This window comes from Ursus americanus, chromosome 6 (genome assembly GCF_024610735.1).
Source record: "Ursus americanus isolate L20-20 chromosome 6, mUrsAme1.1.p, whole genome shotgun sequence".
Taxonomy (NCBI): domain Eukaryota; kingdom Metazoa; phylum Chordata; class Mammalia; order Carnivora; family Ursidae; genus Ursus; species Ursus americanus.
In genome coordinates this window covers 51,724,447-51,744,915 of record NC_142132.1, presented here as the reverse complement: position 1 = coordinate 51,744,915, position 20,469 = coordinate 51,724,447, and the positions used below count along the sequence as shown (strand labels likewise).

The window sequence follows — 20,469 nt, the reverse complement described above, 5'->3', positions numbered from 1 at the left end:
CAGGCCCCCAGGGCTTCGTCCACCTCTCACCTTTGACGACGCGGTCAGCCCCGGGAGGGGGCGGCGGGGGCGGGGGTGGGGGCGGTGCAGCCCGGGCCGGCTCCGGGGCGGCCATGCTGGGCCCGGGGCTCGGCTAGGCGCTGGGCCGGGCGGGGTTGGGGGCGGGGGCGGCGGCTACCAGAGCCAAGCGGCGGCGCCGCCGGGGAACATGGCGGACCCTCTTTCCCTACAGAGGGGCTAAGACCGGCATGCACTGCGCTTTGCGGGGGCGGGGGCGGGGCAGACTCTAGGGACCTGGGCAAAATTACTGAGGCCGAGAGAGAAACAGGACGAGGCCAAGGGATCAGGTTAAAATTCTGGGCAGGCAGAAACAATAGAGAGTGAAGAGGGAGGGCTATCTATTGCTGGTAGCTGCAGTGAATGAGTGCTAAGAAACATGACGCTGGTTCTCATGGAGCTCCTAGTACGATGGGGAGACTTAAACCTCGGAATCTACTAACAGAGAAAAAAATGTATAACAATTTGGCTACCAAATCTGGGTACTTGGGTTGGTAACGGACAGGAAAACAGACGGGGCATTGTAAGTTCTAGAGACGTGACTGTTCAAAATGGAGTTTGAGAAGCTGGCCCTTATGTTTAGAGCCTGGAACTGTCGAGAGTCTGAAGGTACAGGGTTAAAATATAGTTAGAGCAGAATAGCCTCCAAGGGTTAAGAATCAAAGCAGGTAAGGGGAAAGGAAGGGATGACACCAAGAGATGTTCAGTCTACAGAATTCACCTGAGAAGGACACAGTCTCCCTCTCGATCCATTCAGAAAATAGAGATTTGGAAGGCAGAGATACAGAGAATTGGAAATTAGTTTTTCATAAGAAATACTTCATATGGTACTTCTGTGCACATACACAATCTGAGCCCAGGTAACTTATGGAAACTTTATAGGGATGGACCTTCATGGGAAAGGGGTTAGTGGAACAAGAACTGATTGACTGTTCAGTCAATAATTATTAGGTGTGTATATGACAGTAAGAGATGTACTGAATCGTGTGTGTCCACTAAGATCTATGTCTTGATGACATAGGATCCAAATGGGGTGAGAAATTCCTGCCCGTCCTCCTGCTGAATACCAAAAGTGCTCAGAATCTGTTCATAATGGATGATGTTAATTAGGTAAGCAGTGGTCCAAAGGTCTCAAAGAACACCTTTCTACCTCTTCTTTCTGTCAATCTCAATGATTTGAGACCTGAGGTAAAAGAGCAGGAAAGTGTCCAAAGGGTATTCTTTGAAAAGGGAGCCCACAAAATATCTTTTAGAGGGAGAATTTATGAATGAGGCAGAGGTGAAAATGGATCTTTCTGAGCAATAATTGTTCCACTTCACTGTCAATAACCACCTGCTTCAAAGATTTGAGGACCACCAGAGGAAGTGCAGAAATTCCACAAGGAAGGCAAGGGGAGGGGCAGCCATGGGAAGAGAACAAGGAAGGGATAGAAGGCACATCACAAACTTATAGAAGGAGAGCACCCAGAGTACATAGATCAGGAGTGAGTTTCTAAGAGGGTCTGAATCCCAAGAAAATCACCCTAAGGAGGAAAAAAGAAAGCTTGTAATATACTGAGTGCCTCCTAGCAGGAAAGGAATAAATAATACTAGCAGCAATAATAACAAGGAAAGTCACTCCACTTTAGGGGCCCATTGATTCCTACCTTCAGTATATATCCTTCAACTATCCTTAAACTATTTAGCTCCTCACCTTCACTCAAAAGCCACACACACACATACACACACACACATGCTCACACTCATATATATATATATATATATATATATATATATATATATATATATATATATATGTTTGTGCCATGGCTCTTTGGGAGCCCCAGGCCACTGGGAATTGGTATTTTTTGCTTATCCAGGCCTTTCCCCCAACCCTTAAAAGAGCAAGAGCATACAAAAGGCATTAAATAGACAACCAAATGACAAGGAATTAAATACAACTATCTTAAAGATTTATTAATGAAAAATACTTTACAAAAACAGTATGTTTGGCCCTAAAATAGTTTAGCTGACTCTGAGGGTTTACAACAGTGACTGAGCAAGTGGCAGTAATGGCTCTGCTGCTGAGGACAGGAAGGTGTATTAGTGTGCCTGACTCCATCTGTTCAGAAGGACAAGTGTTATGTTGGCAGCTCTGCATTCTAGGCCTAAGGTTTGGGGGCACAGGGAAGGCTGACAGTCCATAATACCTGGGCAGGTAGGCTGCCCTGAATGATATGGTCAGGACCATGACCACACAGCTACATGCCCCTCCAAGGATAGGGTATAGGGAAGGCAGAAGTTCAGGTAATAAGAATAGGTGGGTAAAACAGAGAACAGAAGTTGGCAGTATAGGAGGGAACAGAGGATGAAGGCTCAGGTGCAGGTGGGGGCATAAAGGATCCAGGAATAAAATGGTGACCTTAAGATCCTAAGGAATGGCTAATGTCCAGAGTAATATGGATTCATCTTTAAAGTGGCTCAAATAAAGCCCTAAATGGCAGTTGCTTCCTTTTGCTAGGTGAATGGAAATGGGAATTTCAAATATTCCTCTCAAGGAGCCAGGTCTTGTTAGGGATTCCAGTTACCCCTAGGAGAAACTGCCAACTCTATGTTGAGATGAGACTAGCACAACCCTGGTAGGGATGCAGGGTGCTAACTCCTCCACAGTACAGTTTAACAGAGAAAGCTGTGGCTCCAGGAAAGGAAAGGGGTGACTCTTACCACCTATTGTGCTGCAGGGCCCTTGTCCTTATCTGCTCTCTCCCAGGAGCATCTGCTAGAACAAAGAGAAACTCCTCTCCCCCTGTCCTCCTGTGCCCAGATTGTGGAGTATAACTGGTTTGCCTCCAGTCATCATCTGGGGGCATATCTACTCTTCGAGGACCAGGGGCTCGAGACCCAGGAACAGGACCCACATTCCAAGCTGACCTCAGGGGTACATGAAGACTGCTTGATGGTGGAGACACAGGGTACACAATGGGAGGGTGGGAGGAAGAATGGAAAAGATCCCCCCAGGACTGAGCATGAGAAACCTGAAGGCCCTGGCGCCTTTCTGGGAGTGTGGCAGTGTGTGTCAGCTGAGGCTTGCACGCTGGAGTACTCGGGAATCTGGCCCCAATATGCTGGTTGGTCTCTGACCATGGCCCCCAAGAGGCATCTGTTCTGGAACGATGGGGGAGACTCTGGTAGTTCAGAGTTCTTCCTGGGTACTTGACCCCCTGGCAAGTTTCACTCCTGTCACACATAGCCAGAAACTGCTGGACACTTCTTGAAGTTCCTGGGAAGAGAAAAAGAAGCCCAAAGATTAAGCATCTTCAGTAAACCATTCTCCTTCCCAAAGGACCGTTCTTGACTGTTCCTCTCAACTCCCCATAGCCATAAGAGCATACACGTAAGGGAAAGAAGAAGCCTAGCTTTGCTTTTAATCTCATTTTTAAAAATTCTTAATATACATCAAAATCAAGTCTCTTACCTCCAACCTGGGCAAATGTTGCCATACTTCTACCTCACTCTACTTCCTTCACCCCCTACCCATGGATGGCTCCCTAATATTACAAATATATACTCTCACTGTAACAACTCTACTCCTAGAGCCACCACTCCAAAACATCACTCTGCTTTTCTTAATATGGTACTTTCACTCCAGTTAATCTGTTTCTGCTTACATTCTTGCTCAGTCCCTGAGATCTCTGTTTTTGTTCACACTACTCCTACCACATACACAGTGTGGAATGCCTTTTCTATACATTAATTCCCCTTTACTTAAGAAACAAAATATATAATTTTAAAAAGTCACTTCTATTTTTTTTTTTTTTAAGAAGGCTCCACGCCCAGCATGGAGCCAATGCAGGGCTTGAACTCATGACCCTGCGATCAAGACCTGAGCTGAAATCAAGAGTTGGACGCCCAACTGCCTGAGCCACCCAGGCGTCCTGAAAAAAAAAAAAATCTAAAAAATACTTTCCATTCTTTATTTTATAACCCATCAACATCTGCAGTATACTCTTGTATGTATGTATATTCTGATTATTGCAGTTCTGAGCTCTTTAAGAACAGAGAGCTGCCTTCTTTCTCCCCTATGTTCACTATAGCATTTAGTGCAGAATAGGCTACACTAAACGTTGCCTGATACAACAGATGCCCCTAACAACAGCAAGAGAGGGGTGGCTACCTGGCTGCTCCATTGAGTAATAGGAAGTTATCTACCCAGAAGCCCTGCTTATCTAAACCTCCCTAAAATGTGAACACATCAGTAATACTACTCTTACCATCTGTTCTAAAACCACAACCACACCCTGCCCCAGGGCATTTGCATGTGTAAGCCAGGATTTCTCAACCTTAACACTACCAATCCTTTGAGCTGATACTATTTTTGGAGGGGTGGGGGGGGGGGGGTCATGGAGGTAAACTGCCCTGTGCCTTGTAGGACGTTTAGCAGCATCCCTGGCTTCCACTCACTAGATGCCAGTAGTACCTTCCCTTTCCCAATGAGAATCCGGGCTTTAAGTAGACTCAGCCTCTTCATGAGGAAGAAAAGTAGCAAATCTTACTATGGAGGGTGAAAGAAAGCCAGAAGGATGCTATCCACCTTCCCCAAGATTGTCTGGGTTGTATACATGGCACAGGTATTCCATACACAGGGTCTCTCCAGGTCTCCCATTCACTCCTTGTCCTTCTAGACAATGCCACAGCTGAGACTCAGGATAGCAGAAGAGGAACTAGCTAATAGATACGATACTTTCTGTTCTGGGAGGATCCTAAAGACTGGGTATTAACTCCCCTTGGTCGCTTAAAAGCTTATCTTATCGTGATAGATGTGTTCATTCTCTTGGGTAGTTAGACTAAGGATTTAGAACAGACAACCATGTTAACCAAGTAATGATTCAATCACAATTCATCTTGACCAATGTTTGATCTTAAAGTGGTAATTCATATCCCATTACTACCTACTTTGGGACTCCACCCCCCCCCATAGGTGTACTGATTTGATCTTTCTAGGTTGTCTCTGGAAAAGTACCACATTATGGCACATGATAATTAGATTTGGGGAGAGTTACCTGGGGGTCTATGGGGATCCCCTGCCATGCTGGGCATCAAGACATCTGGGGACAGGAACTGTGGTTGGGGTGGGTACAGTTGGGGACCAAGGAGAAACACAGGAGGGTCATGGATGACAGGGAGGGAAGAGGAGCTGGAACAACGGTGCCCGGTTTCCAAAAGCTTTTTCCTCGCATTTGATGAATCCTTATAGTGAGACAAGACAAAAAAACATAAAGATGAGGATTAACACACAGCTGGATATGGCTAGGTAAACACAGTGAGGCAAAAAGGGAGAGATGGAGGGATAATATGCCTAGTTCTGTACAGGGACCCAATTTACTCCGTTACTCTTTCCATCAGCCCCTCTAGGAACATCCAGACTACTACGAACTGGAAACATGGAACGGCAGATCTTCTTCCTTTAACCTGTCTCTCTCATAGCCCTCATCTTCCCAACCCTACCATCTAGGTCTCTGGCAAACTCTTTAATGCTAACAGTAGAATCAGTTCGAGACAGGAATTTAAAAACAGAAAAATAAGAAAGAAAAAAAATCGGAAAGCCCAAGAAACTGAAAAAGAAAATTCTGTACACTCTCTAAATACTGGGAACTAAAAATGTATCTCTTTCAATGTACAATCAAGAACTCTACTACTCTACCTTCTCTCCTGTCACTGCTACACTCCAGTCTCCTCTCTTGCCAGTCAAGTTTGTAACCACTGATGCTTGTGCCCTGTTCTGTACTCCACTCGTCATTCACTTTTGTGGCAAAGTCTCAGAAATATCCCCTTTAACACCTAAAACACTAAGATGTACAAAATCAAACCAACATCCTTCCAAATTCCACCTGTTGGTACCACATTTTCCTAAGTCATCTAAATTCAATGATGACTTGCCCTTGACAATGCCCTTACTTTTGCACTTCTCATCCATGATTCCATTAGTTGCCTTTGTCAAGAAATATCATTTCTACCTACAGGTTTCATATTTAAGCTCAAGTGGACCACTGCAACAGCCTCCAATCTGATCTTCCTATCTCCAGGCCTGCTAGTTCCTTATTGTGGCCTGCAAGTTGCTATGTGATAGCAATCCTGATCTTTCTCACTTTTTTTTTCTTTCCAAGATTTTATTCATTTATTTTGACAGAGAGACAGCCAGCGAGAGAGGGAACACAGCAGGGGAGTGGGAGAGGAAGAAGCAGGCTCCCAGCGGAGGAGCCCGGTGTCGGACTCGATCCCAGAATGCCGGGATCACGCCCTGAGCCAAAGGCAGACGCTTAACGACTGCGCCACCCAGGCGCCCTGATCTTTCTCACTTTATCTCTACCATTCCTGTGCCTTTTTCACTATAACTTTCTTCATGTTCCTCAAACACACCAAGCTCATTCCAACTCAGGGGGCCTTTTCACTTACTGTTTCTGTTAACTGGAATAGTCTTCCCATGGCTCACACCATCATATTACTGAGGTCTCTCATCAAATATTATTTTCTTAGAGCTGATTTCCCTCACTACTCTATCAAAAATAGCCCTGAAAATAACCACTATTACCTCTTTACTCCTTCTCCCCTGCTTTGTTCTATTCTTCTCAATTATACATTGTCTGGGGTTTACTTGTTTATTGTCTTTCTCTCCTGATAGAATACATTTCTTTTTACTCCGGTATTCCTAATACTGTCAACAGAACCCAATACTGTCCTCTCAACAGGAACTGGAACATTATAGGCACCAAATAAATAATAAATACAATAATCTATATACCAGTATATCTTATTTCCTAACTAAGTTGTAAGTTATTCAAGGGCAGAATTTGTGTTATTTCATCAGTGTATGCTCATAGCATCTACCACAGCAGGGTGTACATAACAGGCATTTACCGTACAGCCCAAGAACCAGGTGCCAATCCTCTCAGTATGTGACACAGCCAACTATTCTTTTCTTCCGCACAGAAGAAAGTGACGCCACGTTTTCCTGGCTTCCCTTTTATCTCTCTGGTCCTCACTCCTTTAAGCGTTCTTCAGATGAACCATTTAAATATGATACTCATCAGGGATATGTCCTGGCTGCTCTCCTCTTTTCACAATATTCTTTTCCTCTTTTCAGTGGCTATGATTCTTGAATCTTGACTTCAAGTAAAAAAGTGTCACATCCAAAGGCCTACCAGGTATCTCAAACATAATATATCCAAAATTATACATATCTCTTCCCTCAAATACATCATTATCAACCCATAATTCATGGGGTGATTCTCCTTGATTCTCCCCTCCCCATATCCAATCAGTCACCAAGTCCCAATGATTTTTACTTCCTCTTTGGCTCTCCAACATGTCCACTTCTCTCTATCCTCCCAAACTCCATACTGTGGTTCATGATATGACTCTTGTTTATATTCTTTCCAGTCTCATTTGTCAACACTGTCCTTCCCTCACCGGAATCTAATCCTGCCATACCAAATGAGCTGCTTTTGATTCAGTGAATATCTGCTTCAAGTTCCTTTACCTGCTATATTTGTTTTAGTTCCTTCAGGAAGCCTTCCCTGATCCCTCAAATCTGGTTTAGATGTCCCTTCTATTATGCTTCCATAGCATTAAATCCTATCATATTATAATTCTTTATCTGTCTCCGCAGATAGACTGTGAAGGCCATGACAGCAGGGACTACATCTAACTCACGATTGTATCCCCAGCACCTGGCACAATACCTAGAACATAAGCCCAATAAGCATTTGTTTAAAAGGATGAATCAGTGAATAAATGAATGATATAGAAGTCAGGAGAAAGGAAGCCAACTCCCTAGAAAAATAACAATTTTCCATTAAATTCACTAACAGTACATGAGAACAAATGCTAGGCAGAAACAACCACCTTTCCCAAAAAGAATGGCAAGCTGTTTAGAGTTGTTTAGGAAACTCTGAACAATAAATTGGAAAAAATGACTGTTGCTTGGGAGGGAAACTGGATCTGAAAGACTAGTAGGACAGAGAATTAGTTTTCACTGTATATCCTTTATACCTTTTAATTTTTATATCATGTATTTAAAACTGGTTTGTAATTTTGATTGAACTGACCTGGTGAACAAGCTTTAACACACTGGAGCTTTGCATCCTGACCTCCATTGTAATCAAAACTCAACTTGCCTTTGGCAAGTGTGTGAAATTCTCAAAAGGATAATTTATAAACCCAGCCACTAAAAATATTTGAGTTATTGATCTCTGCTGACTTTGGTGTCCCTGTCCCTTTCACTACATAGATTCCATATGAAAAGCCTCAGGAGGAAGATTTTAAATCATTTTCCTTTTCTTACTAATGCACACGCTTCATTTTAGCATGAAAGCATACTGGACCCCATTCAGTCTTATACTGGAGTGGGGAGGAAAAGGCAAAAACAATACCCCATCCCATGTCTTCCCTCCTTCCTTTGATTAGTGCAATGGGTTTTGACCCAATCAGCAGCCATTACTTCTGACACTCAAGGCTACCAGGCTATTAGGACTCTTCTCACTCTAGGGAACCCTATAATATACCTTCCAGAACTGCTACAGGGAAGGGACATTCCTCTGGGCTCCAACAAAATGTGTGTCAATAAAGTAATGACTATGTGTCATCATGTTTGCTGAGTGCACATGACTTTCCCCCAAATTACAACTTTTAGTTTCCCCTGCCCCTCCACCTACACTGTTTTTTCACCTTAGCAAAAGAAAGAGGGTGCTCTGAATAGATAGACCCTGATTCTACTTACAAAACTGTGGGAAGAGACTGGAGCCTCGTCCCTCTCTGAGATAACGGTGCCACTGAGACTGCGTGAGATGCGGTGAAAGTTCTCTGCACCATACTGATCATCCTCCCCATATTCCCTCCTGGGGCCTCGGCAAGGTGCAGCCTTCAAACACATAGACACACACAGGCAGACACGAAACACCAGACCTATGGTTTTCCCACAGACCCTGTCCCCAGGGGTATGAGAGAAAATAGGTAAGACCTCACTACGAAAGACCTGAATTAAATGTATTTGAAAGGTAGTGGCCATGTGGCAATCTCCTCTCACTTAAAAGAAGTCCAATCATAGAACTTGTTCTCTTCCAACAGCCCCACATCACCATGCTCCTGCCTTACCACCAACCCTACCACTCATATCTTTCCACACTTCCTTTCCCAACACACCACCCCATGTCAGCACTGTAGGACCTGAGGCTGCTACCTGAGAAGCAGGCACTGTGCTGGCTTCATGGAGACTGTGCTCCATTTCTGCTGTTGGGGTCTTTGAGAGACCAAGGCCAGGGGCTGAGTGCAACCTCCTCCCCACACCATCTGCAGAGCCTGAGGAGGAAAACATAAATACAAGTTGAAGCCATCTCTTCTCCTGCAGCCTAACTTCAGCCTGACAGCAAACAAACAAACAAACAAACAAACCTCAGGAGTTCTTTTCATGAAATAACAAATATGTATCCCTGAACTGAATGGAGATGTGCTCCTGCAATGTAGAAAGAGGAGTTTCAGAAATGGATAGTTTCCCATAGGCCAACAAGGGTCTCAGAACACAGGCTTTGAAGAACTTGTACAAAAGGGGCTCTGCAGAAAGACAGCTGAATATCCCCATTTTGCCTCATTTCAATTTTTTAAACACAATCAGCTTTGCTTCTGAAGGTTGGATTTGTGCCCAAGACTTAAAATATATACAGAGGAAACTGTCCAACATAGTTGTTCTCTAGAGTGTTTGTGATGACCAAAGGAACATTCTCTTCAGTCTACTTAGGAATTGAAATGAATATAGTAATCATCTATCAAACCTCCTCATTTTATGTAACGGGAAAATGAGTTCCAGGGTCTGAAAGGTAGTAAATAGATTAATCAGAATTAAAATTCAAATCTCTTGATTTCACTTCCTATTACTATGAGCAGGAACTCTTCAACAACATTTTATATGTGTAAAGCTCTTTTATTTCCCCATTAGCTTCTCTCGATCACTGACTGCTTAAATCCTAAACAATCACTAATGCTTATCTCTTCCTCAAAATCTTGCTAGATTATTAAGAACTGCTCCAAACTAGATATGTGACTCCCAAGAGGCTCGCCCCAATACAACTAATTAAGCCTTCCATTCGGAAAATGCACATGCCCTTGATCTACATTTAATGTACATGTCTATCACCAATTCATGTCTTGATCTGATATTCTGATCCTAATACATGTATCTGGCTAAAGGAGGATATTCCTGATACCAAGCAAAGATATTATTTTTAGTATTTCCTGGTACAGAGGTTCTAATACCACCTCAGATTCATCTAGGAACTTTAAAAATACAGATTCCTCTCTCTCTCCACAGCCCTGCTGAATCAGAATCTTTGTGGTGAGCCTGGGAATATTTCTTTTTAAAAGGCTTCCCCGAGGGGCACCTGGCTGGCTCAGTCAGTGGAGCATGTGACTGTTGATCTCCGGGTTAAGATTTGGGCGTAGAGATTATTTAAAAATAAAATCTAAAAAATAAATAAAACAAAAGGCTTCCCTGAAAAGTATAGGAGAATATCCCCAAACATTGTTGAAGGAAATTTGAAACGTTATAGTCTTCCTAAAAAAAAAAGCTGTTTAGAAATATCCATTAAAATTGAAAATATGATTTACCCTTTTATCCAACAATTCTACTCCTAGGAATAAGAAGCAAAAATACCAGTTTACTAAGGCTTAGTTGTAGTGGCCAAAAAACTAGAAATAAAGTAATGCCCACCTATAGCAGAATGGCTAAATACACGAAGGTATCTCCAATATCAAATATGCCCAGTCACTCGCTAAAAAGAATGAATTGAGTTAAACTAGATGACTTGGAGGGATTTTCATGAAGGATTGTTAAGTTAAAAGGAAAAAAAAAATCTGTAATACTATCCTGAAGCAAAAAACCCCACTGTATGTGTAGATCTACATAGGATTATATGAACAGAAAAATACAGAAATATGCACATTAGATTATTACCTGAAAGGTGGAGGATAAAAGGTAGGAATTTATGTAAGAGGAGTAGAGATAAACAAGAAAATGTCTACAATAAAAACAACACATGTGCTGTCATCCCATTTATATAAGATTATTTCTCTGTGTTTTTTAAAAAGCCACTCCTTGGGTGACTATGATGGGCAGCCAGATTTAAGAATTACAGCCATATTGGTTAGAATGTGGTGTTCTTCTAATAAAGTCTGATTGCTAGACAAGGAGGTGGCCACTGGAACCTCCTGAAGGGAATAGACTGATTCTTTTAAAGATATTTCACCAGAGGTAAAGCTGGGAACCTTTAAGGAGTACTGTTGAGGAGATATATGGATTTGATAGAAGGTACAGTTAAGATGATGTCTACTCATGTAGACATCAGTACAAGATTCATCAGTAACAAGAAGAAAGACTACCAGACATCATGCACTTCCTGATACAAGAAATACAAAATAGGGGCACCTGGGTGGCTCAGTGGGTTAAATGTCTAACTCTTGATTTCAGCTCAGGTCATGCTCTCAGGGTCCTGAGATCAAGCCCTCATGTCAGGCTCCCTACTCAGCAGGGAGTCTGCTTGAGATTCTGTCCCCCTCTCCCTCTGCTGCTGCCCCCTGTTCATGCACGTATGCACTCTCTCTCTCTAATAAATAAATAAATCTTAAAAAAAAAAAGAAAAAGAAATACAAAGTACTACCTCTAAAATAGTCTTATTAAAAACAAAAAAACTGAGGGTTGCCTGGATGGCTCAGTTGCAGGAGCGCACAACTCTTGATCTTGGGGTAATGAGTTCAAGCCCCACATTGAGTGTAGAGATTACTTAAATAAATAAAAATTTTTAAAAAATTGAACCTGACTTTAATCAAGCCTCTAGCCCTAACTACCAGATTACAAAAAAACAAAATAAAATAAAACAAACAAACAAAAAAAAAAAACGGTAGAAGAACATGTTTTAAAAAAGAAAAAACTACTAGAATATAATTAGTAAAATCTAGAATGTGGATTTTTCAGATGACCAAATTTTTTCCATAAATAAGTGCTAAGGGGACAAAAAGACAGGAATTTTATAGGCTAAAAAAAGCCTTGAGACAAATCAACAAAATGCAAAGTGTAGATCTTGTTTGACTCCTAATTTGAAATAAACCAACTGTGAAAAGACATTTATGGGACAATTGAAAAAATGTGAATACTGGCTAGTTACTGTATTATATTAAAAATTATCGTTAATTTTCTAGGTATAATAATATTATAGTTTTGCCTTTTAAAAAAAGAATCTTTATTTCTTAGAGATACATTCCAAACTATTTATGGATGAAATAATATAATGTCTGGAATTTGCTTTAAAATAATCCAGTAGAGGGGTACCTGGCTGGCTCAGTAAGTGGAGTGTGCAACTCTTGATCTTGGGGTCATGAGTTTCAGCCCCACACTGGGTGTAGAGATTACTTAAGGAAATAAATAAATAAATAAAATAAAACATTTATAAATAAATAAATACATAAATAAATAGTAAAATAATTCAGTAGGGAGGGGAAAGGGGGGGCTATAGGTAAATCAGAATTGGCCATATGTTGATAACTGGTCAAGATAATCACTGTGGAAGCTAGTGATAAGTACTAGCTTACTGGAGGGCTATTGTAACATTTACTCATCACTCTTAAATATAATTGAAATTTTCTATAACAAAAAGTTATTTTTAAGATGGTATCTGCCTGACTCCAAAATTCTATGAAATTTAGAAATATAGGTCAAGGGCAATATTTATGTAACTTTTTAGAAACCATAATGTCAAAATTAATCTGGTCACAAAACACCATATACTGTACGATTCCATTATATCATATGTCCAAAACAGGCAAATCTATAGACAGGAAATAGATTACAGGTTGCCTGGGGCTGGAGGAGCGAGGGATAGGGGGAAACAGGGAGTGACTACTAATGGGTACTGAGTTTCTTTTTGGGGTGATGAAAACACTTTAAAGATTTTATTTATTTATTTGAGAGAGAGAGAGCCTGTGCGGGGCGGGAGGGAGAGTAGAGAGGGAGAGGGAGAGGGAAAGAGAATCTCAAGCAGACTTCACGCTGAGCACAGAGCACAACATGGGGCTTGATCTCACGACCCTGAGATCATGACCTGAGCCAAAATCAAGAGTTGGACACTTAACCAACTGACACTCCCAAGCACCCCACAGGGTGATTAAAACACTTTAAAACTCACTGTGGTGATGGATGGACAATTCTGTGAATATACTTAAAAAACACAGAATTATACATATTAAGTAGGTGAATTGTATGGTATGTAAATTATTTATTAATAAAGCTTTTTCTTTTTTAAGTAATAAGTCAGAGAAAAACAAATACTACATGACTTCACTTATATGTGGAATCTAAAAAAAGACAAATTCACTGAAACAGAATGGTAGTTGGCAGCAGCTGGAGGGTGGAGGAAATGGGGAGGTGAGGTCAAAGGATATAATCTTCCAGTTATAAGATGAATAAATCCTGGGGATCTAATGTATAGGATTGTGAATGTAGTTAATAATGTTGTATTATTTACCTGAAAGTTGCTAAGACAGTAGATCTTAAAAGTTCTCGCAAAAAAACTACAATTTATCCATGGTGATGGTTGTGTTAACTAACCTTACTGTGGTAATTTCACAATATCTATGTGTCAAACCTTAACCTTATACAATGTTATTTGTCAATTATATCAATAAAGCTGGGGGGAGAAAGTACCTTGGTACTTAAAAAATGCTTTACAATAAGATAAAGAGGGACTCCACTAAAGATATATTCTATCATATACATACATATCTAATTGGCATTTCCCTTCATTACCTACTTCCTGATTTATTCCACCTGATCACTTCTTTAGGTCAAAATAAAGGCTAGTTTGGTTTGACAAGGACTTTGAGGACTCATCAGATGGATTTTTTAAAATTAATTTTTGTTCACTATTAAGCAAAAAAATAATGTTTAGTAGGTACTCTTTTCAAATTGTTTTCAGAAGTATAATCTTCCTGAAGGCCAATTTACCAGTACATATCAAGAGACTTTTAGAAGTATACAAACCTTCGGCTAGTTATTATCCTTCTAAAAATTTATTCTGAGAAGCTCATCAGAATTGTGGCCAAACACTTACATATAAAGGTATTCATCATCTATTTATCTAAAAATTGTAAGTATATAAAGTATAGTAAAATAGTTGAATATATTACGGTACATTCATATGCAGCATATTGCCAGTCCTTAAAAGAAAGGGAAAATGCTCATGGCTATAATGTAAAAATATCATGAGAATAAACTACATACATATATTGTAACGATTTGCTTGTAAAATCAAAACAAAATAAATATATAGTATATATGCATAAAAAAACAAAGCCAGAAATAAACTCATGAAATTAGGAATGGGCTTATCAATGATTTTTGTTACTTTATATATTTTCAAAAGTATCTACAATGAGGGGAGCCTGGGTAGTGCAGTTGTTAAGCGTCTGCCTTCAGCTCAGGGCGTGATCCCAGCGTTCTGGGATCAAGTCCCACATCGGGCTCCTCTGCTGGGAGCCTGCTTCTTCCTCTCCCACTCCCTTGCTGTGTTCCCTCTCTCGCTGGCTGTCTCTCTGTCACATAAATAAATAAAATCTTTAAAAAAAAAAAAAGTATCTACAATGAAAAATTTCCTATTTTGGGTAATGTAAGAGTTTTTATGTTTGTTGCTTTTTGGGGAGGGGTAATATAATGCTTGACATTCAGTTAGTTTAATTTTCATTGCAATATATTCTTTTATATGCGTTTATTATTATTCTGAAAATACTTGACATTTGCATATTCTTTCTCCCTCACACAGGAAGCTAATTGAGGTAGATGCGAGCCTTTCCTCATTCTTTAGAATCTTCCCATACTGCCCCATCCCATGTAAAAAACATACCTTAATATCAAATCTTATATTTATGTGATCTCCCCCCACCAACAGCTTCTAGGAACAGCTTCTAGGTACTCAATAAATACTTGTATGGCAGTATTTAAACATCAGTTGGCAGCATGCAAGGAACCTGTACTGTTATGGAAACTGTCATACTGAACTAAAGATAAAATTCTCTGAGTTCAATTTTACAGAATCATATATATCATTTTAAGAGTTTGAAGGCATCTTTAAAAAAAAATCATTGAACCCACTCTCTAATTTTACATGTAAAAACTTAGCCATGGGATATTAAGTGACTTGTCCAGATTTATGCTGACAGTTAATGATTTAACCAGGACAATAGTTAGGTTTGGAGTTCTCAAGTACATCAATCTAAGTTATAAATATTCTTTATGTTTTCAGTTTCCAGAACTAAGTCTGTGAAGTACGTTTAAGGCATAGACATCATTCTTCACACAATATAATCTAAGGGGTAGTCAGTGAACAGGAATCCTACGGGCATACAATCTTGAAAATTCTACACCTGGTACTTCCTGAGGGGTCAAGGAAGCTCGTGATATTTCTGGTTCAGTATGATCTGGAAATGCCACATTGGGAGATATGGCTCCATGTGGACACTCTTGTTGCAAGTTGGATCTGGAAGCTGGATCTTGGATTAGTTCAGCTCCTAAACCATAGAAGGATGACTTTTCTTCTCAGCCTCCCCTACTTCATGCTAAGTCCCTCTCAAAAACCTATGAACCACTCCTTAGCACTGCATACTGCAGAAGCCCTGGGCATATACTCATTGATCTCTTCCTTTAGAAGGAGGAAACTAGACCCTGCTGATTCTACTCTAGCCAGAAAAAGGTCTAGCTCTTGTGTCCTAAAGTCTTTATGAATAAAGTCAGAAGATCTGCTACCACCTCCTAAGCTGGGGATGTTATCTGGACAGAGTACAAACCCTCTTCTAATCTTGTCCTCTCACTTTCAGCTTTTATATGTCCCCCTACTCCCCCTGCCCATGGTTGCATTCTTACCTGTTTGGTTAAATGAGTGCCAGGCCACATTTTGCTGCCCCCATCCAGAACAGCCAGCTTGAGAAGCCTGAAGACTGGCTTGGTAGAGAGACTCCAATTCTGAGGTCTCCTGCTCTGTGTCTTGGTTCCAATGTGGATGCAAAAGGATGTGGTTTTTTTCTGGATAGGCTACACAGGTATGGGAATCATGGGGGGAGGACTTCATTCCTGGCCCAGGGACCCCATGTTTAAGTTGAGAATCACAGAGCCTTGTGACATTCACCCAGGAGTCCAAAGGCAAGGAAGTCCCCAAGTCGACACTGCTGCCTAGTTCCTTAGGCCTAGCATCTCTCACTTGAGATGGCTTTCCTTGGTTCATGCTTGGTTCTGCCAACCTGGGCTGTCTTCCCCTAGAAGTTTCACTATTAGGCAGCCCAGAGTTCAAGGCAAGAGAAGGATAATCAGCAGGTTCTTCCCAGGAAGGTAGTCTGTCCCTACCATCCAAGGAGGATTGTTGTTTTGCCCAAGGCCAGTGGCCTTTCACTTGACCCTGTAGGAAGGGAGGCTTAGAGTCAGAAGGGGAAGAGTTCTTCCTTAGACTATTTGTCAAACTTCTATCCTGGGAACCTGTGCCATCCCTTGTGGAGGCACCTTGCATCCTCTGGAACTGCTCTGCTAGTGAGCGGACAAGCCCCTTTGTGCTGGGAAACTCTGGCCTATAGGGATCCTCACTGCCTGCATCCACTTTTGAAGTCAACAAAGTTTTGAGGCTTTTGGCTTGGAGGCATTGGTTAGTTTTCTGCACAGTATCAGGAGAGTGAAGCATAGGTGAGGAAGCAGCAGGCATTACGGGGTGGCAGGCCCTGTACAGGGGAAGGCTGGGCTGAACTGATGAACTTGAAGGACCACAGCCAAGGCTGTGTACATCTCCTCTCTCAGAAGTATCTGTTCCAGTTGAGTGTGACCAAGGCATCACCTGGGATGAGACAGCAGGATCCCTCTTTTCTTGGAATCGCTGTTCTTGATCAATGCCTCTTCCTTCTTGTGCGGGGAACCTGGTACAGCTGCTGTTGTCACCCCTGTAGCCTTGCAGCTTACCCTCTGGTACATCCAATGGTTCCCAACCATAATGAGCATTCTTCTCAGTCCTCCCTGGGGTTTTAGGTAAGGCCTGCCTGTGGAGTGCAGAGGGGTCAATGCTGTCCTCCTCAACTGAAGTCAGAAGGTTTGAGGCAGACCTACTAGGGGAATTGTGCTGTGGGGCAGACAGGGCAGATGACTCTGGGAATAGTGATAAGTGTGACTCATGGCAGGAAGCAGGTGAGTGGATGAAAGAACTGGCCCCAAACTCTGTATTCGTGCGGGGCTCCAGTTGAGCCTCCTGGCTTAACAATACTTGGAGCGGGATAGGCTGTTCACTGAAATAAATGGAGAGAGCCAGTCATAAGCTGCCTTAAATGACAAAATCACTTACAAAAAGACCTGTTCATTTGGTTCCCATTTCTAGCAATCCACAAAGGGAATGGTAAAAATAAACAGAAAGACAAGCACAAGTAGAGTCGACAGTTCAGAGGTTCACAAGAGAAGGCAGGCACATGGTCAGCTCACACCCAAGCAATAGGTAATATTAATCCTCTTTATCCAATGCCCTCACCAAAGCTGCACACAGTAATATTAAGTGAAGTCCTTGTCAATATTCTTCACTGCCTCTGAAGTCCCATTCCAATCATATTCTTCTAGCAAATTAAAAAACAAAAATTGCTAATCCCACATGCAGATGACATGGAAGGTGAGCAAAGCCTAGAAATCACTCATACCTGGGGGTCCTGAGAGGCAGACCAGCCAAAAGAACCAAAAGGCACATTTACAGAGTATAGGATAATTTGGGTTCATGGGATTACACAGAATTCAACCACTTCAAGTGTGTTTTCATAATCTGGATTTGGTTGTATTATTCACGGAGATATTTTCTCAAAGTAATGCACTATGACTCTCTTGAGATTTGGGAGTAAGACTAGAAATTAACTGCATTTACTAGGTTTCTTACTAATTGTTTTGTATTTCTGACCTAAAAAACTCAGTGTTAGAAGCACTTAAACAAAAGCCTCAATTACATACATCAAGTGGTGTAAGTTTTCTACAAAGAGTTTAGCTGCCTAAATTGCTTATATTCAAAACATATCTCTCATCAGATTCTCAGATCAGCATTCAACTACTAGAGTATACTGTAGGAGAAAAGAAGAAAAAGGAAGATCCCAGCTATTAGCATTAAATTTGAATGATAATATTCTATCATCTTTCGTGGGGAGAGCCACCCAGTCACACTTACGACATTATGGAGAATATATCATTATACTTATGGAGAAGACCTAATGGAATGAAACAGACCTGGATTTGAAGTCCACGCCTCTACTACTTACTAGCTGAGCAATCTTGGGTATCTTATGTATTTTATACCCCTGAGCTTGAGTTTCCTTATTTATAAAATATCACTAAGTAACAGTCCCTATCTCCTAAGGTTACCGTGAGAAAGTGTTTAGCTTAGCGCCTGTACAATAAGTGGGGGTGCCTGGGTGGCTCAGTCGGTTGAGCGTCCGACTCTTGGTTTCAGCTTGGGTCACAATCTTGGGGTCATGGGATCAAGCCCTGCATTGGGCTCTGCATTCAGTGTGGAGTGTCCTTGAGATTCTCTCTTTCCCTCTCCCTCTGCCCTCCCTCGCTCTCACTTGCTCTCTCTCTAAAAATAAATAAGTAAAATCTTTTTTTTTTAATGTTCAATAAACTTTAGCTATTTTATAATATTTATATTCTGAGAACTACTCAGGCTTATTAAATGGCCAAAATGAATTTTAACTTAAATCTATGTATTTTAAATAGAACCAAATTCAAGAGCTAAAGTGTGAAAACTACATCAGTGGCCCCAGGGACTTTTTTCCTATTGCTGCCCATAGCAAAGCAAAACAAAGGGAATCTTTGTGTCTCCTCTCTATGGTTCAATCAGAGCAAAGACGGCTTTCTCTGCTTCCACCAGAGACAGGAAGCACTGAAATCCCCAAAACAAACCATATGGTTCTATTGCAATAGAGCTCAGATTGCCATGTCTGAGAACACAATATGTACAAATTTAATAATCATGTTATTACACAAGTCCAGGGACAAATTCACCCACAGGAAATATGGACAAATGGTCTATTTATTATGCCATACTTTCTGTATCTTTCTAGGAACTATTAAGAAAAGGACCAGCAGTGGGATGAGCTTTCCGCCTTATGTCTGACCCGAGAAGAAAATCTTTCCAGAGGACTCTTCTCTGTCCTCTGTAGTCACCAAGACAAGGAGAACTCTGACTATGGAGCACCCATGGTCACTTCCTCCCCTAGTGTCCATAAACTACAGTGGATCCCAGGCACTACCTTGTTGGCTGAGGGAGGGCCGCCCCCTGTGAGGGGAAGCAGGCTGAGGGCTGCGACGGCGGCGGCGATGATTGCTGCTGCTGCATGCGTTCCTGCAGGCTCCGTGCTTTTCGAATACTGATTTGCAACTTCTTATCGACTAGGGCTCTGCTGTGAGTGCTAGAGCTGGCACCATGCAGGGCAAGTCTTAGTTTAGCTAAAATGCAAAAGAAAATATAGCAGAAACAGAACACAAAATACAAACAAAAATAAAAATAAAATTGAACCAAAAATGAGCAAAGATATGCAGTAAAACTCAAAATATGCAGCAGGAATGCAAGGCGTGGACCATGCACATACTGTCCAGGGTACAGAGCTGGCTCTGGCTCTAAGGAACATTCATGGAAGCCATGGAGGCCAAACAGGTTAATTCGAATTTAAAAAAACAAACAAAAAGCTAAAACTAAAATGAGTCAGGAAGAGAAACTGGTGCTTCCGTCTTAGAGACTGCCACTCTCGTCCTTTGCAACTGACCTGTCCGACTCTGGTCTCCACATTTTGCTCCCAACTTCCCCTTCCCGACAGCCAACAGCAGAAATAAGATCCAAATCTGCATCTGTCTTTACAGAACACAGCTTCTTGTGGGTCACATTTAAGAACCAGATACAAATTCTAAGCTTTAGTCCTTCACTGTAACTTTATGGTGCAGCATACCAGGAAAGCAGGAGAGAAACGAATCAAATATGCGGTGCAAAGTCACAGGCCTGGGAAGTCGAAGTCAATATACTCATTTCTTCTTGCCATAAGCTCCACCTAGCTAGTCAGTTTCTAGAGAAAGAGCAGACTAACCTCAAATCTGAGGTCTGACTTCATCTTGGGATAAGAAGGTAGGCATGGCTGGATAGTTCATCTGTGGACTCCGGCTGAGGTTATTCCAGTAAATATCCATAGGCCACAGCAATAGTACGTGGCACCCTTAGAAATCTGAAGGGCAAAGATAGCCTAAAGGACCTCAGTTTGGGAGAGTGACAGTGAGGAGACTTAAAGGTGTTTTCATCCCATCTGAGTGATGACTCTAACGATACCTATCACGAAGTTAGTTAAAAT

At 41.5% G+C, this 20,469-nt stretch overlaps 2 protein-coding genes across 17 annotated transcripts in view; both read right to left on the bottom strand.

Moving 5' to 3' along the window:
* Positions 1-169, bottom strand: part of PPP3CB (protein phosphatase 3 catalytic subunit beta) — a 50,280-nt gene extending 50,111 nt beyond the window's left edge. For 3 of the 4 annotated variants that reach the window (XM_045783185.2, XM_045783189.2, XM_045783190.2), the window contains exon 1: positions 31-168. In XM_045783185.2, coding sequence (XP_045639141.1) covers positions 31-115 — 85 coding nt within the window. In that variant the 5' untranslated portion in view covers positions 116-168. Of the gene's footprint in view, positions 1-30 lie in introns of all 4 variants that reach the window. The other variant, XM_045783193.2, reaches the window with a different exon arrangement.
* Positions 170-1,987: 1,818 nt separating this feature from the next.
* USP54 (ubiquitin specific peptidase 54) overlaps positions 1,988-20,469 on the bottom strand; it is a 134,167-nt gene continuing 115,685 nt past the window's right edge. For 8 of the 13 annotated variants that reach the window (XM_045783169.2, XM_045783167.2, XM_045783170.2 and 5 more), the window contains 6 exons: positions 19,384-19,579; positions 15,992-17,388; positions 9,272-9,390; positions 8,813-8,953; positions 5,097-5,283; positions 1,988-3,316 (listed from right to left, as the gene is read on the bottom strand). In XM_045783169.2, coding sequence (XP_045639125.2) covers positions 2,757-3,316; positions 5,097-5,283; positions 8,813-8,953; positions 9,272-9,390; positions 15,992-17,388; positions 19,384-19,579 — 2,600 coding nt within the window. In that variant the 3' untranslated portion in view covers positions 1,988-2,756. Of the gene's footprint in view, positions 3,317-5,096; positions 5,284-8,812; positions 8,954-9,270; positions 9,391-9,483; positions 9,545-15,991; positions 17,389-19,383; positions 19,580-19,896; positions 19,979-20,469 lie in introns of those variants that run through there. The other 5 variants (XM_087863027.1, XM_087863030.1, XM_087863025.1 and 2 more) reach the window with 4 other exon arrangements.